General features: G+C 35.2%; 2 protein-coding genes across 3 annotated transcripts; both read right to left on the reverse strand.

Moving 5' to 3' along the window:
* Positions 1-3,990: 3,990 nt before the first annotated feature.
* LOC100368112 (cytochrome P450 4F2-like) lies at positions 3,991-7,543 on the reverse strand. The gene is made up of 9 exons (XM_085497719.1): positions 7,534-7,543; positions 7,380-7,507; positions 6,863-7,003; positions 6,674-6,728; positions 6,083-6,465; positions 5,692-5,888; positions 5,416-5,549; positions 4,838-4,985; positions 3,991-4,525 (listed from the first exon to the last, which is right to left on the reverse strand). Exons 1-9 carry the CDS (start codon positions 7,541-7,543, stop codon positions 4,354-4,356), a joined length of 1,368 nt encoding a protein of 455 aa, XP_085353845.1. The 3' UTR covers positions 3,991-4,353.
* A 3,287-nt stretch (positions 7,544-10,830) lies between these two features.
* On the reverse strand, positions 10,831-18,433 carry LOC100367964 (cytochrome P450 4F3-like). 2 transcript variants are annotated; one of them, XM_085501132.1, is made up of 10 exons: positions 17,078-18,433; positions 16,532-16,780; positions 15,966-16,110; positions 15,623-15,795; positions 14,930-15,066; positions 14,549-14,804; positions 14,174-14,370; positions 13,763-13,896; positions 12,979-13,126; positions 10,831-12,568 (listed from the first exon to the last, which is right to left on the reverse strand). In XM_085501132.1, exons 2-10 carry the CDS (start codon positions 16,745-16,747, stop codon positions 12,397-12,399), a joined length of 1,578 nt encoding a protein of 525 aa, XP_085357258.1. In that variant the 5' UTR covers positions 16,748-16,780; positions 17,078-18,433; the 3' UTR covers positions 10,831-12,396. The 2 variants fall into 2 exon arrangements, with proteins under 2 accessions (XP_085357258.1, XP_006813041.2); XM_006812978.3 differs by having other exon boundaries at positions 16,532-18,433.
* Positions 18,434-18,444: the final 11 nt, after the last annotated feature.

The raw sequence follows: 18,444 nt of genomic DNA on the forward strand, positions 1-18,444 counted from the left end.
CCCGATTGATACTAGATGCATTTATGTAGACACAATTTACTGTAATTCCTGTAATGTTGAGTCAATTTAATATAATTTCTTTAAATGTTAGGGGTTTAGGGAACCAAAAGAAAAGAAAGTCTGTCTTTGACTGGCTAAAAAATAACAAATCTCAGATCATTTTTCTTCAGTAAACGCACACAGTCGAGAAAGACGAGCAGGTTTGGACAGATCAATTATCTGGTCATTTCATATGTTCTCACGTAAATTCATTAAGTAGAGGCACGGCCATCATCTTTCGTAATCTACAGGATTATACAATACATTCAGTCACAACAGATTCCATGGGAAGAGTCATTATTCGCAGTGGATATTATGGGTAAGCCCTACACTCTTATTAATTCATATGCACCTAACAATGAAACCGATCATGTTCTCTTTTTGGAATCCATTATTTCGTTACTTAATTCTATTACTATTCAACCAGACAGTGAATTTCTTTGGGGAGGGGACCATAATTTTACCCCAGATATTCTTCAAGATAGAATGGGAGGTAACCCGACACTTTGGCGTAAGTCACTTTCAAAATTTGAGGATATATGCTCCGAACTTGATTTGATCGACATCTGGCGGCTGCGTAATCCCAGCACTAAGCGTTTTACTTGGCGGCGCCTAAGACCTAGGCTTATACAGAGCCGTTTAGATTATTTTTTAGTTAGTAGCTCGATTCAATTAGCAGTGAGTGCCACAGACATTGTTCCCTGTGTGCTTTCGGACCATTCTGCTATAACTTTAACCATTGGTGATAACCGTTGTAGACTTGGAACATCATATTGGAAATTCAATAATAGCCTTTTAGAAGATACAAAATTTATTAATCTAATTCAGGATAAATTTTTAACGTGGGTTGACGAGTTCGGACAAAATAACAGTATACTCTTGTGGGAATTTCTTAAATACAAAATCAAAAAATGTACAATGATGTATAGCAAATCAAAAGCGGTTGCCAGGAAAGATAAAATACGTGATTTGGAAAATAAACTATCGGAATTGGATAAATTGATGTCAACCCGTCCAACTATCAATATTCAAAATGAGCTCGAAAACGCACAAAAACAATTACAGGGGAAATATGCGTACATTACAAACGGAGCAATAATCCGTTCCCGTACAAGCTGGTACGAACAGAGTGAAAAAAATACAAAATTTTTCTTGGGTCTTGAGCGCCATAATGCAAAAAACCCACAAATTTCTATGCTGATTGACAGTAACAACAGATCTCTACATAATGCAAATGATGTTCAAGCAGAAATTAAACATTTTTATTTTAATTTATACCGCAGTAGGCGGATAAATCAATTAAATATGGACAATATATTTACAACCCATCCCAAATTAAATTCTAAAGAAAGAGATTCGTGTGAAGGCCCTATCACAATGAACGAGGCGTTTGAAGCGTTAAAGTGTTTACCAAGCAATAAAGCCCCAGGTAATGATGGATTAAGTCCAGAATTTTACCGCACATTTTGGCCTCTAATTGGAGAAATTGTCGTAAATTCCCTAAATACTGCATATATACACGGTAAACTTAGCAACAGTCAACAACAGGGGGTTATCACACTCATCGAAAAAAAGGGGAAAGATAAAAGATTTATCAAAAACTGGAGACCAATAACCTTACTTAATACTGATTACAAAATTGCATCAAAATGCATTGCACGAAGACTTCTTCCTAAAATTGTTAATGAAACTCAGTCAGCCTTTATTAAGGGTAGATCAATTGGGGACTGTGTACGCCTTATTGAATCAATTATGCATTACACCAAAGATACTAATCAACCAGAAATACTTTTAGCCATTGATTTTCAAAAGGCTTTTGATAGCTTGGAATGGGATTTTATTTTCCACTCCCTTAACAGTTATAATTTTGGCCCTTCCCTTATTAACTGGATTAAATTATTTTACAATAACCCCTCCAGCTGTGTGATGAACCGAGGTCTAAGCTTTGGTTATTTTGATATAAGAAGGGGAGTTAGACAGGGTGACCCGGTTTCGCCCGCCCTCTTTATTTTGTCACTTGAATTAGTTTTGAATTCACTGCGATGTGATGACTCTATTCGTGGAATTCATATTCAGGGCAAGGGGGTTAAGTATTCTGCATTTGCTGACGATCTAACCTGCTTTCTCTCGGACAAACTTTCTTGCATTAATTTGTTCTCCCTTCTTAACAAGTTTCAGACATATTCAGGGTTACACGTAAATTATGACAAAACAGAGGCAATGTGGCTTGGGTGCTGGAGGTCTCGTACGGATAAACCATTTGGGGTTCTCTGGCCATCAACTCCAATCAAAATTGTTGGTATATACTTTTCTTACAGGTACGAGAGTGCCTATCTACTAAATATGGAAGCTCCAATTGACTCTCTTAATAAATGTTTGTATCTTTGGTCCTCGCGTAGTCTGAGTCTTATTGGTAAAATTCAAATTATTAAATCACTGGTTATTCCAAAATTTCTCTATATATTTAATCTTATAATTGTCAAAATGGCGGATATTAAAAAAATAAATAATAAACTTCATAAATTTATTTGGAAAGGCCCAGACAGAATTGCACGTAACACTTTGATTGGGGATGTTGGCCGGGGAGGTCTAAATATGCTGGACATTTTTGCTCTTTATCACGCTTTCAGAGTTAAATGGGTTCAGCGCTTTCTAAATCCAAAAATTAATCATCCCTGGAAACTTTTTTTATCACACTATCTGCTTCCCCTTGGTGGTTCCTTAATTTTTCGATCTAATTATAAAAGTGAGCTATTACCTGTTACTCTACCCCCTTTCTATCACAGTCTATTGTGCAGTTGGTGGAAATTACATTGCCAGCAACCAGTTCAAACAGTTGCTAACAATATAATTTGGAATAACGCCAACATTCTCATTGATAACAAGAGTGTGTGTTATCTAGATTTCATTTTAAAGGGCATTGTCTATATCTCGGACCTTTATATTTCAAATGGAAAAATAAAAAATTGGACACAACTACATGAAATTGGGTTTACTCCTAGACAATATCTCCTTTGGCACGGCATAATTTCCGCTATACCACCAGAATGGAGAGGCTGTACTCCCTTTTTTGTTAGACCAGAATTGCCTATTGGTTTGTACATTAACAACATATTTTGTCCATTGAATATGGTAACATGTAAAGTAATACGGAATGCTCTTTCATCTCTTTATTTTATTCCACCAAAATGAAAAACTTATTTTCAGCAGTTGTTTCAATTAAATAAAATTAAGTGGGAAATTATTTTCAAGTTACCATTCAGAGTTACCATTGAAACAAAACTCCAAGAATTCCAGTGGAAACTAAATCATAATGTTTTATTTACGAATACTATGCTTCACCGTATGAGACCTCCTCTCGTCACCTCTAGCCTTTGTTCTTTTTGTCATAATAGCGATGAAACTCTAACACATTTATTCGTTACATGCAACTATGTTACTGTCCTTTGGACATCAATATGTAATAGATGGGGTGAATTTTTAAATACCCCAGACACTTTCACAGATATTCAAATTTTACTGGGCGATGATCAGTTCTCAAGTTTATTGAACCATATTATTATTATAACTAAACACATTATTTATTCCTGTGTATTAAATGGCACTTCACCTTCATTTCGTCTGGTAGAAAAAAAAGTAATGGAAACAAAAGAAATGGAATATTGTATATGTAGTAAAAATAGCACTATCGAATTGTTTCAGGTGAAGTGGGGTAATTTTACCTAATGTTGGTTTGTGCATCTTTCAATATTCAATCCACAATTGTTTTTCAATACAATTGGAGTTACATGGTAATCTGTCTTCATTTTTGTTGGTTTTGTTTTGTTTTGTTTTTTGTTTTGTTTATTACTGTAGTTACTGTATTTATTAAAGTCCTGTAATTTTTTTTTATGGGTAATAAAAAAAAAAGACTTAAAATTGTCAAGATTGATAGGATGCGGACAACAGATATTCATAGGAACACTATTTAGCCTATTTATTTATTGTATAACCCACTCTTACTATCATTTTCTGTCAACGGCCTCTGAGTTCATTTACAAATGAAAATCTTTTGCGTGATGATAAATACAATGTGTGTTGAATGGACATAAACAGACTATAATTAACTATGGTTGTTGTGCCTAATGAATTATGCAAAACACAATCACTATATGATCTGCGTGTATTTATTGTTTTAAGTGGTCGAAAAAAATATATGAGGATACGCCATCACGTAAGATCCACCACCAATTGTCGACTACATTCAGCACCATCATCATTTGAGTTTAATATGGCCATTGTGGTGTATATCGGTAACATGTAATGAAGACAGTTTTACTGGTTTCTGGGTTTTACATGCACGTATATTCCATTTGATGATCTAAGAACAAGGTTACTAATTCTCTGTGGTTGTCTTGAAAGTTCGGGTGATAGGTCGAATCTTCGTAGTGTCCTTGCTACGACCACTTTCATCTCATTCATGGCAAAATTTTGCCCAATACAATTTCTGAAAAAAAAGTTAATTGAACAGATAAATAATAGCAGATAAATAATACAACCGTTCGCGCAATAAGGCAATGGGTATTTGTTGTCTTTAGCTTGATCACGTTATCAGGACCCTCAATGAATTATGGTTGAACTAATTGCCGCTAATTGATATTCATTAATGCAGATTTACATTCCAATGCATTCCAATGTAAATCACAGCCCATTAATGGTTAGTCCTTGAACATACTGGCCATGGTTATAGAAACCTATTGTCATTTTATGTTTTTGAACTAATTTGCAACTAATAATTATAATAATTACTTAAACTCACCTTGGTCCAGCAGAGAATGGTACATATGCATATGGAGACCTATACCTTGTATTTTCTGGTAAGAACCTGGATGGATCAAACTCAGTAGGATTATCCCATACCAATGAATTATTGTGTACTCCATTGATGCTAATTAACACATTATATCCTTTGAGTGAAATAACACAATTCGCATTAGCCTTCTAATGGTGACGATGGTATGGCATGATATATTGTAGTACATTGTATGTTTGTCATTGTCATTTATGTTTTTCCTTTGTAACCACGTAGGTTTCTCTATAATATAGGTCCACACAATATGATAACCCAATAACATGGTACTATATACTACTGTGCCTTTACTACGTACTGAATAATATAAGCTGTGGTACTGGCAATACTTGCTTTAAATTGGGTTTCATGTGTCGTTAAATAAAATATTGTATATGCTTTCAAACATAAAATGGCGTGCAAGTTCAATGTGGGCGGAATAAGATAGCGGACTACTACTAAAATACACACGATGGTTCTTTTTCGAATTGGGGTGGGGTCGAGAATTGTTATTATTTTTAGAGCTCAGTTTGTAAAAATGAACACACCTGCAGGAATAAATCTGCCATCAGGAAGGGTCAAAGGTGATTTCAATTCACGTGATATCATCGGAACAGGACTTCTAATTCTCAGACTTTCCTTAATACATAATGTCGTATACGGCAGATGGCTTAGATCGCCCCTGTGTGATTAAGGAAATATACATTGACATACCAAACTTATAATCCACATACAGCCAAAAAGTCATGTCAGGTGTTTTGATAAGAGGGGACACATTATGAGCAGTGGTTTCAAGAAAATAAACTATTTCCGATATGACATACCATTCAATGTCTTCCTTCTTAGTTTTGACCAACAGAGCGTCTATTTCTTCTTGGCATCTCCGCTGATGTTCCGGATATTTAGCAAAATTGTATAGACACCAGGACAACCCACTGGCAGTTGTATCGTGTCCCTCAAACATAAATGTGTCAACTTCATCTCGGATTTCTCGGTCAGACAGACCATTACCATCTTCATCCTTACATAAACATAGATAACACTGAATTAACTTGTTAGATTATATAGGTATAAGGAATTATATTATTAAATTTCATTCTTGTACATTCTTTTATTGGTTACAATATACATATATGTACGAATTAAATTTTGTGAATTACATAAAGGTACATGTACGTGTAAAACCACTTGGTTTTATAATGAACCCACCCGTACCTTTGCTCGCAGAAGAATGTCTAAAAAGTCGATGTATTTCCTTGCTGGCTTATCATCCCCACTTTGCTGCAAGGCTTGTTTTCGTTCTTGAATAACTCGTACAGAGTAACCATGAACTGCTCTGAGGGCTTTCCTGAATTTATATCCACTGATCGACAGGTTATAGATGATGTCGCTGTGGTAAGGCACAAATCTACCTCGCTCGCTTATTAAATGAGATAAGGCATATACGCTGCTTATATATGGATTTTGGGATCTGTATGAATATACATATAATGACATGTTATATGTGACTGACGGCAATTGCCATCTCTTCAAGTTCACTCTAATGATGTCTGCATGTAGGACGAAGCACGCAAACGTAACGTGTTGGCTGGCGAGTTCTCAGAAGCGAATTTGGCGACGAAATGCAATATATTGAAAGTTCAAGTATGGCATCTTCACCAGCCAAGGCTCGTCTATTCGGCCATCAACTCACCACGACCCATTCGCGGATTCTATATAGCAAACTTATATGAGTGCGCCCTCTTACCAGATGTATTTTTCTAAATATTGTCCAATTAAACCCCTCGCCATAACTGAAACACAAACCAAATAGATACGTGTACACTAGAAGATTTTCTTCCTTAAGCTGACATTTTACTATCTATTATTATATGACATCCAACATATCGTGTGAATCAACACATTGAAAAATAGGATAACTATCACCTCGTGGATTACTGTTTTGCAATTTACACTGCGCTACAGTAACAATATAATTATTATCTGTAAGCTTACATACTTAGCGGTTTGACAGTGACTTTCTTGACTGAAGATACACTTTAACAAACTATCCAAAGTCATGAGACTCAAATCTCCAAACATTTCTACTGAAACTGATTTGGAGCTAGATGATGCGCAAAGATTAAACCACTTATCCTAAAAAAAGAAAATAAATGAAATTTTATTTTCTCCTGAAAGGTAAAAGTGGTTTTTACAAATTGTTTTGAAAATTTAAAAGTAAACAATAGCAATAAAGAGTTATTTTCAGATACAAAACTCGGCCAAAATTATCTACATTTTGAAGACAGTCGATCCATTGTATGCTTTATAATAATACATTCAAGTGTTTTGGAATAATTATTTCGCAAAATGATGGTTTTAGCGCTTTCTAATAATTCAACATGAGTTTTGAGAAACCACGGACCTCTTAACCATGGAATAATTTGATTATTGTATTATTAAATTGGTTGAATGTTTTAAGACAAAAATGTCTGTGTTATGTATACGAGACCTAAACACAAGTAATACATACCAGCATAGTCTTCACACAGTCGTTATAAATCTGTACATATGGTCTGAGAATATCGAAATGAAATCCAGGAGTTAAAAGACGTCGGTTTCTAAACCATTTTTGTCCGCTGCTTATTAATAGTCCATCACCTAGCCATGGTTTCAGCAAGCCGTACAAGAACTCATCTTTTGGTTCTATTGAACATAATGAAATATGAATATATGAAACATTTACTTAGTGATCAGCTACATGCTAATTCAAAGAAAAAGATAAACGAAACACTTAATTTTAAAAATGTACCTGACGTGGTTAAAATAGCTTTGATTGTCGTTGGGTGATTGACCATCACTCGTGGAACAAATGGTCCAAGCCAAATTACTGCCGCTGGGCTGAATTCAAGGGCACGTCTCGGGACTTCCGCCAGGCTGTCCTCGTTGTTTTTAAACTGTGGCAATAAATGTGTGTGTATACGTGTTAATGTACCTTCGATCGGTGCTTAAAGTGCAATTGATGCGACATTTAATTAAGTCTATGTTTAACTGGCGTTGATTGCAATAATAATAATAATAATAATAATAATAATAATAATAATAATAATAATAATAATAATAATAATAATAATGTGCCCTACCAAGTGTAGATGACCAAACAGCCAGTGACGATGTGGGCTTGGTATCTCAATCAGGTCTCTCTCTGCCCGCCATCTTGTTCGCAGTTGCTGGTATAGTTTGCAGAGAACATTACTGAATAATGCCACCAAAATAAATAGTCCCAGAAAACGGTGGTTGAATAAATCATATCCCATGGATACCAGTTCCTGTAAAACTGGTCGCAGAAATGCCAACATCGTAGAATAGTAATGGAAATCGATGGTTGAGCTAAGACATTGGATGGCAATAGTAATAATAGATTAACCGTTCTGAATAAAGGTGAACAAACTGTTGTCAGATCAAAGTGTTACTAAGTACTTGACTCCCAGTTAACGTTTTATGAAGATTATCTCTTGTACGATAAAAATCAGGTGCAGTCAACGGAGCTGTTCGTGAAAAAATGTGTTCGCAAGGGATTTTTAGCGGGCAGGCAAAATAAAACATCTTCAGTGGGAGGGCATTTAAAATAGGATTTCTCAGAGAGGAATTCCAGTTGGAGAAGATTTTTATTCAGAGGGCAGGCAAGTTCCATTTTTAGATTGAGCGAGTAAAGGCAAAATACAGAATTTTCCGCGGGCATCAACAACCAAATTGCCAAAGGGGAGAAATGTTTAGACTGGCCAAAGGGGAATAGACCGATGGCGCAAACTGCATGATATTATCCGCCCGAGGCAGACTGTGCTGTTCCCTTTGTGGCACGTGACCAATTTGACTGAACGCCACCACCGATGACAATCTTAGCAAACAATGCCTGTATTTTGCAGTTCAGTGCACGTTAGTTTTTTGGAGAGGGCAATCTTTCCTGGGTTTTCCTATATGCATACCCTTTTTAGCTCTTTTACTGGCATCACGATTCGTATATGAAAAATAAGCAGCGCTTATTGCTGGAGGGATTATACCCTGTCCTTTATTCGGTGTTATTTACGTTCAGAACGTCAGTCAATGCTTCGTAAATGGTATAACAGGCAATATTATGTCCCCTGCTGCAATATAGATTCGTCCGATGTGGGTGTGACCACAAGACTCAGTACAAATGCAGATGTCAATATATAAGCACGAGAACTTCGCGCATTTGAAAAAAAAAATATTTGTTATTTATTCATTGAGCATATCTACAGACAAAGAGCAGAACTACAGATCTGGAAAGAGGGCGTGTTCCGCGGGTTCCGCTACTTGTTTGCGACAAGGGCCATGTGGACCGAGAACAGAAACAGCACAGCGGACCAAAAACGTTTACGTCCGCTCATAATCCCGGCCCTGACAGAAGCGAGTCTGGCAAGCGGACAGCTGCGTGGTCACGCTAATTATCAAGCCACATATCAGGTTCATTATGTATATGATATGTTGATTGAATTACGTTATCTACAAATTAGACTCGAGAACTAGCTCGCTCGACCATAACCGATGGTGTTACGTTTCATATAATATAATAGACGACCAAACTCGCTAGTCTTCATCTGGTACTCGTGATAGATTTGTTGCTGTCGCCACAGAAAGCTATTTACAAACAGATAACATTCTTTGCTAATCACAAGTCATTTATGACATATATAAAGGTTTTCGCACATCCTTTATTTGACTCAGAAACACAATAAATTACCATCTATATGTAGTATATAGTATTATTATACATCTGTCACCGTAACGCCATAAGTTACAGCGTGCCGTAATTTTGCGGTATTTTACGGGGTATTTTCATCCTGCCATATTAGGAAATGTGAATTTCAAACATGGAATGATTACGCGCGTAAGCGTCCTCTAATAATAAAAACAAACATGGCCTCCACCAGAATTTGACCGGACTCCACACAAAGAAGTTCGCTGATTCTGCTCTGTACTGTCTTCGTGCATACTTTGAGGTGTTCTCGTAATAACTTCATATACATGCAGAGTTTTTAAAAATACATCTTTCTTCCAAACCAAAGGTTTTCCAGAATATGTTGTTAAATATGATGACACTTCTAAACAGATGATCTCTGATAGAATAGATGTCTGGTTTTATGATGATTATGTAACATAAACATTTTAAATGTCTAATCATGTTTTGTCATTCATGATTTCCTAGGCGACTTTTGATAGTTATAGATGAATTAGTGATTTGTTAAGTTATTTCAACGTGTCAACAAACCAATTAAAACTGCAAACTTGAAGGAATGAATCAGTAATTATTTATGACAGTGTAATTCGACTGTGATACATTGTACGATCTCTTTTTTGAAATTGTTACATGTGACCGTTGTAAGCACTATTCGACGTAAGGAAAACTATTTTACGTGGTAGTTCACGTTGTAGCTACTACCATACCATAGTAAACAATTTTGCTGTAAATATATGTGTGTACGCTCTGCTCACAGTAATATGCACAAACGGTGATAGTGATGAAAAGACTGTTTAGTCAAATAAAAATCGGTGTAATTCTTTACATGGTTTCAAAACGTTAACACCTATAGTACTTGAGTTTGACATGTCGAAGAGTGCATACCAACGATATAGGTTCAATATACGTTTGTGCATTGTCCAGCTCTTTCACCTCACCTCGGCATATATATTTTAATTCAATGATTTCCAATTAGTTGAGGTCATTATGAATTTATAACTTCTTGTAATCGATAATGTTCGCCATACATAAGCACATTTCACAGTTACGTACAAGTACATATCATAAGTTATGAATTATACTATCAGGGGTAAATTCTCCTCTATGGGGTTCTCCACACGTGTCAGGGGGAAATCTCGTCTCGTCTCTATATCGCTTCCCCTTGAGGTACGGGATCGGGAAAGTCATTTAAGCTTTACAGTCAAATAAGACACACACAACGAAATACGTTTTAGCTCTCGTCTTAGTCGGTCATTCGAGCACTCTATAAGACACAGTGCCCTGGGGGAAAATCCCCAAGACTATCGCAAGGCTGACCCAAGACTCTCCAGGACTCGACTTAGACTCTCTTAGACTTAGACTGCGTCTTTTCTCGTGTACTCGCCAAGACCAACTCAAACTCTCTTTATTCATTTTCAAAACTCTAACCAATTACAAAGCAGTAAATCATAAAGCCAATCACACTAAGTACTGAATACGTCATATCTTTTGATTAATCGTTCACTACATTAATAACTACGGATACCAACTGTCATAAATCGTAGTCAGAATAGCGACGGTTATCTCGTAATTAGTTCCAAATCACTGAGCCAAGTTCCGTCCAGGACCTCGCCTGCCTAAACGATGACAGACATAACACAGCAATTCGCTCGTAATCAGCTAATTAAGTCGATTTACCATATTATGCAAATACAGAACATAGCATGCGCAGTGCTTCAGCTTGTTTCAAAATATGTGTTTTTACCAATCACTTATCTATAGGTTAACCAAGTGTGTCACTTAAAAAGTAATATGCTTTGAAAATTGAAAAAAAACCTAATCAATATCTAATATATTTTCCAATGACGAAACAAATTCCATTAGAATATATCAATAATTGGCACTGGTGGTGTGTAAATGGAACGCACCACTGATATTATAGAATTTTAATATCACGTAAATTCCATTTGATTATTTGAGAACGACGTTATTTACCCTCTGTGGTGGTTTTGACAGTAGAGGTGAAAGGTCAAATCTATGAAGTGTCCTTGCTATGAACACATTCATCTCATTCGTTGCAGTTATTGCAGTTGTCCTTGCATATGATAAGAATATAATGCCCTGTATGCTTCACTCGTTTGACGTCATCTCAAATTAGTGAATGCCCGATTCAATCGTATGTGATGACGTTACACTCATTCGGTTTACATCAATGTCCGCATCATCAGTGGTGACGTAAGCTGCATGGTTAAGTAAATACTGTGGTGAATATCTAATATCTTTATTGATAGATTTAAGTAAAATTAAATTCACTTATTTTCGACTTCATGTAAATTCTTCAACTCTTTAATATTAGCACTGCTCGCTATACATAAGGACACTTCACAGTTATATTCATTTGCTAAGTGACGTCACAATCCCGTTTTTTATCACAATGTGAAATCACAGGATATATCATACATAGTGTCCAGTATCTATAGACAATCACTTATCTATAGCTTCGATCAACTCGTGTGTTATTTATGTTCTGAAAATTGAATAAGTAGTCGATATCTACTGTTTGAACTAGTGCACAACAATTAGTAAATGCTTAATCAATTAAGTAAACGTATAGAAATCTTGATCACATGTAAGTATATTTGATACAGTTTCACGAGAGAAAATTCTTGAAGTAACCTCGATACATTTCTATCCGCGAAAAAAATCTAACTTTGATTAAATTATATTGATTGAATTTGAAGTGTGACGTTTCAATAGCCTTGAATATATAATGTGACGTGTCAGAGAAACAAAGGTATTGAAAAATAAACTGTTATCGGTTTCTCGGCGTAACTTGCACGTAAATCCCATTTGATGATCTGAGAACGATGTTATTTACCCTCTGTGGTGGTCTTGACAGTACGGGTGAAAGGTCGAATCTATGTAGTGTTCTTGCTACGGCTACTTTCATCTCATTCATTGCAAAATTTTGTCCAATACAATTTCTGAAAAAGTATATATACGATACGTTTTATATATGTATTAAGAAACAGTCAACAGCAACGACAACAACAACATAATTGCGAGATACAATCGTTCAAGCATTAGGCAAGTCTGAACTGACTCTCATCGTCCTCCTCTTGCCTCGAAATTCATCCATTCCAATTGTATTTCAGTTATATTAATTATTCCACACATTTACATTTGAACTATGTGCTACGAAATGTGTAAATTATAAACGAGTGTGAAGACAGCGCACGGTACGATTCGCGTTCGATTCACGTACGATTCGCGGGCGATTCACAATACATTATACAGAGCGTGGTGGTAACATTAGAAACCAACACTGAACACCTGGTGACATCATCACCGGAATAAAATCCAACATTCCTGAATGGGCAATAACTATAGTTACCTTGGCCCGGCAGAAAATGGCACATATGCATACGGAGACCTCGACTTCGAATTTTCTGGTAAGAATCTGGATGGATCAAACTCCAGAGGATTATCCCATACCAGTGAATTATGATGTAATGCATTAATGGCAATTAACACATTATATCCTTGGGGTGAAATAACACAATTCACATTAGCCTTCTAATGGCAGTGAAGCCATGGCACAATATATTGTCAGAGTTATGTGTTCTACGTACTTAGCCGTTATTTTAATTTGTTTCGATATTTGCTCCCCAGTCCAGTTTGATAAATTACCATCTCCTTACATTATTCTGTGATTGCCCTGGTAACTTATATTAAGACACAATTTTAAAATAGTACATGACTAGTCTATGCATGTGCATTAATGATAGATTCAAAAGATTGAATACGTGCATATTATAATAATAATATACTTTGTATTATATTTTAGTCTAGCAATATACAAAGCGAAACATATATATTGTAGTAAATACTGATCAGAACTGGAATCAATGCTAAGCTACTTACAAGGTTGTACCTGATTGGCTATACAAACCTAATACCCAACAGTAAGACCAATCAGAAATAAGCTTGTTTGTTGATGAGGTTTTTTTGACGTATCAAATTCAGTATTGCATTAAGCTACGACTCACCTCGGAAACTGGGAGTACAAAACACATAATGTCTACATTTCACCCCTAACATGTAAAAATCGGTTGAGAATATATATACCATGTTTTTTTTCAAAAATAATTTTATTTTACTGACCATGATGAACTCACCTGCAGGAATAGCTCTGCCGTCAGGAAGGGTTAAAGATGATTTCAATTCACGTGATATCATTGGAACAGGATTTCTAATCCTCAGACTTTCTTTAATACATAAATTTGTATACGACAATTTGCTTAGATCTTCCCTGTATACGTGAGAATATAATTACTGGCATGTTCACTTGTAGTCGATAACATAGCGTCATATCCGGTAAAAAACATGGAAGATGACACGTACAATAACATAAGTCAATATACAACAATAAACTGAAATACATCTCGGAGTAGATAAATCAGTGAATGATAGATATATATCACAAGTTTACAGCGAAGACGTGAATAGTGATGTTGTGAAATGAGTATGGAATGAAATGTTTGACCATTTGAAAATGTGACAATATCTGATATTATAATGTGTATTACCATTCAATGTCTTTCTTTCTAGTTTTGGCCAACAAAGTGTCTATTTCGTCTTGGCATTTTTGCTGATGTTCCGGATATTTAGCCAAATTGTATAGACACCAGGATAACCCACTGGCAGTTGTATCGTGGCCTTCAAACATAAATGTGTCAACTTCATCCCGAAGTTCCTTATCAGACAAACCATGTCCATCTTCATCCTGAAATCAAATATTACTAGACATGAACTAAACTTTCATATAATATATAATAGTATCAAATAATTATACATTATGTCATTATTGTTATGCTTGGTATAGTTGTATAAACTTTTTGTGACTATACGTGATATTTATGTTACACATTATGTGTATGCACAGTATATAATAAAACAAGTACCTTTGCGCTCAAAAGAATGTCTAGAAAATCGATGTATTTTCTTGCTGGCTTATCATCCCCACGTTGCCGCAGGGCTTGTTTTCGTTCTTGTATAACTCGTGCAGAGTAACCATGAACTGCTCTGAGGGCTTTCCTGAATTTATATCCACTAATTGACAGGTTATAGATGATGTCACTGTGGTAAGGCACAAATCTACTTCGCTCGCTTATTAAATGAGATAAGGCATATACACTGCTTATATATGGATTTTGGGATCTGTAAACATTTTAATGTTGTGTTATATGGGTGTACATATAGCAACTACTCAACTATTCATACTGGCAACTTTAGTGTATGAAATAAATATTATATATGAATGTAGGAATTATCTTTTTACATACTTAGCGGTTTGGCAGTGACTTTCTTGGCTGAAGATACACTTCAACAAACTATCCAAAGTCATCAAACTTAAATTTTCAAACATTTCTATGGAATATGACCTGGAGCTAGATAATTCACACAGATTAGACCATTTATCCTGGGAGAGAGAAATGTTATATATTAGCATATTATGGCACATACAATTTCATTATTCCGCAAAAATATTAATCCATGGTAAATATTTATAATTTTACGTGAAGTCTGTAAAAATCAATGAATTGAGGGACCAGTGGACACAGTTTGTTCTTATTGTACCACCAATATTTAACTGCACTGTATTGAAAACCTACAATCAAACACATATTGCAAATAGATAATAGAAAACTAGCCGAATAAATCATTCAATAACTGAAATAATATTCGCTGCGTCTAAACAATCGTGCTTCAGAAGACAGTCAAACTGATATTTTACTGATATTTTAGGGAAATCATATTCACCAATTCAATATTTGGAAGTCTTCCTTCATCACATGGTGTGATTACCATGAATTAAGACTGGTAAGCCCTTTGACAACACATTTCTAAGAGCTGTCAGGAAACTTAGCTTGTCAACAGCACATTCCAACTAATCTACATGGGATACATTACATGTGATCATGGGTCAGGACTCCTTTTAATTCCTTGCCAAACAAAGTAATACAAGTAATACAAACCAGCATAGTCTTTACACAGTCGTTATATATCTGTACATATGGTCTGAGAATATCGAAATGAAATCCAGGAGTCAAAAGACGTCGATTTCTAAACCATTTTTGTCCGCTGCTTATTAATAATCCATCACCCAGCCATGGTTTTAGCATACCATACAAGAACTCATCTTTTGGTTCTACAGAAAGAGTAAACCGAGTTACTCTAAATGTAACAATTATTGCATATTCTTTTGTGAAAAAGGCTCATATGTAGACACTCATCCATATTTATTCAGCCACAACGTCATCTAATTATGTATCACCATTTTATTAGTATATATCATTTATATATATTTGAAAAATGTACCTGTGGTGGTTAGAATAGCTTTGACCGTGGATGGATGATTGACGGCCACTCGTGGTACAAATGGTCCAAGCCACATTATTGCCACTGGGCTAAATTCGTGAGAACGAGTCGAAATGTCTGCTAAACTGGCCTCGTTGTTTTTAAGCTAATAGAAGATACAATAGATGTTTTCATTTCTATATAATAATGGAAATAAAAAACGAATGTCTACATCGACTTAGTTATAGTTTCTGTGTATGGATGTTTGAATTATTGTGTGAATAAAGATTACATTATTAGATATCATGAGCACACTATTTTTATAGCGAACTGTATGTTGTTGGCATTAATATTGTTATTACACCTTTAGATAAGAGTTCATTTAACTCTGAATACTAACTGAAAAATTGCAGCATTTACATCCCTTTTCTTGGACGGTTACGAATGTTCTACTTGAAATTGTTTTCACTAATATTTTCGTAGCCGCCCTGATTTTTATTGAAGTTTTTCTAATAATTACAAATACGTAATTTGACATTATCAGCTATATTATGTATAATCAGAGAACACACATGATATTTCCCTACCAAATGCAGATGACCAAACAGCCAGTGACGGTGTGGGCATGGTATCTCAGCCAGGTCTCTCTCTGCACGCCATCTTGCTTGCAGTTGTTGGTATAGTTTGTATAGAACATTAGTGAACAACGCTATCGAAATAAATAGCCACAGAAAACGGTAGTTGAATAAACCATACCCCATAGATACCAGTTCCCGTAAGCCTGGTTGCAGAAATCCTAACATCGTAGAATAGTAATGGAAATCGTTGCCACTATACTGCAACACAATATATTTACTAGTGTCAAATCATAATAAGGTGAACGAACTAATGTGTAGATCAAAGTTTGTGTTTATTTACAGGTATCTTAATCAAAAGGTATGTAATCATTAAACGGGGTATCAAAATAACTAGTAATAATTAATTGCACATTGTTACGTTGATTCAGACAGAAATAAAATATAGAATGGTATAAGCGGTTATGTAATACACAACTACTTTTGTTTTGTTTTACAACAGAGATTTGGGACCGAGATGCGATACAGTACTACGACTGAAAACATCTACTCACTCACCTTCTATCATTTCTCCCAGCATGCAACATATCAAATGGCGTTTATTTGGGACCAAACTGCCACACACACACAACTTCCTAAATACCATTGCTGTCTTATGACAACGTAAACAACGATGAGACGTATAATACTTTTGCATTTTGTGTAATAATTTTGACGCGTTGTGTATTAGGTAAGAATATTTATACAAAATTCAAAACTATCAAATGATCAAAATAAATGCCCTAGAGTTTCATATCATATAAAATCATCAGGGATTATACATGATGCGAGTATGAAGTGTGATACAATTAATTATAATTCCTAATCCCTAAAATATTACGTATGGAGGGAAAGCATTGACAGGAAAATAATAACAGATAAACTGATGCAATAATAAGAATTGAATTCAAAAACATCCCAATAACCTTTGAGCTATGTCGGCCTAGTGTCGCCTTATAACACCAATGTAAAAAATGTGAGCTGTCTGTCACATCAGTGTTTATATCACATTCAAATACAGCACCTATGTCAACCCTAATTTACTAGCCTATGATCAGATGTATTAACTTAATACTACACCATAGCATACGGTAACAAACACTATGTTTTGGTACTATATGATATAGTTATTTTCAGCTTCAAAAATGTTCAGTACACACAGAACCAAACATACTATTTTCAATGTTAACCAGTGCTAAAACAAAACGTCATCCTGCCAACTAAACTCAACAAATCCAAATACAGGCAATCTATAAAACTTGTAACAATAATTCAGAGCAAGAATTTCTATTAAGGAACATTATTTTCAAATAATCTGAAGCTAGCAATTCTGAAGCCAGTACCTGTACCAAATGACAGTTTAGTTATTGGTTACTCAGGGGTGGTCTAACTCCAATTTAAAAACCACACCAAAATAACACCATAATTTGAGAAACAGTCTTCAAATATATCCATATTTTCTTATATGTCAATTCATTTGATGATCTGGTAGTACTGATGCTTATGGTGGATTGCCAAATATTGCAATTGACTATTTATATTTCCATCCATCCACTTATTGTAATGTAATACTGGTCGACACAATTTCTAAATATATCCCACACAACATAAATTCATGAAGTTCTTATACAAAAAACTTTTACTGAGCAAAATATCAGTAACTCACCGGTTACAAAACAGTGCATTTTAATGTGATCATCATCTCCTTTGTGTGCAGTGATAAAATCAAACTATTCAAAACACCTGACTATTCGCATGTTACCAACTTTTATATTGAACTTATGTATTTCGCAGGTTGTTCAAGCACATAACAATTAACATTGCGTCATTGTACACTCTGGCAATAGTTAGCATCTACGACTCATTCATGCTGTGTTCCTAAATTA

Source organism: Saccoglossus kowalevskii, chromosome 1 (genome assembly GCF_978046115.1).
Source record: "Saccoglossus kowalevskii chromosome 1, keSacKowa6.1, whole genome shotgun sequence".
Lineage (NCBI taxonomy): Eukaryota > Metazoa > Hemichordata > Enteropneusta > Harrimaniidae > Saccoglossus > Saccoglossus kowalevskii.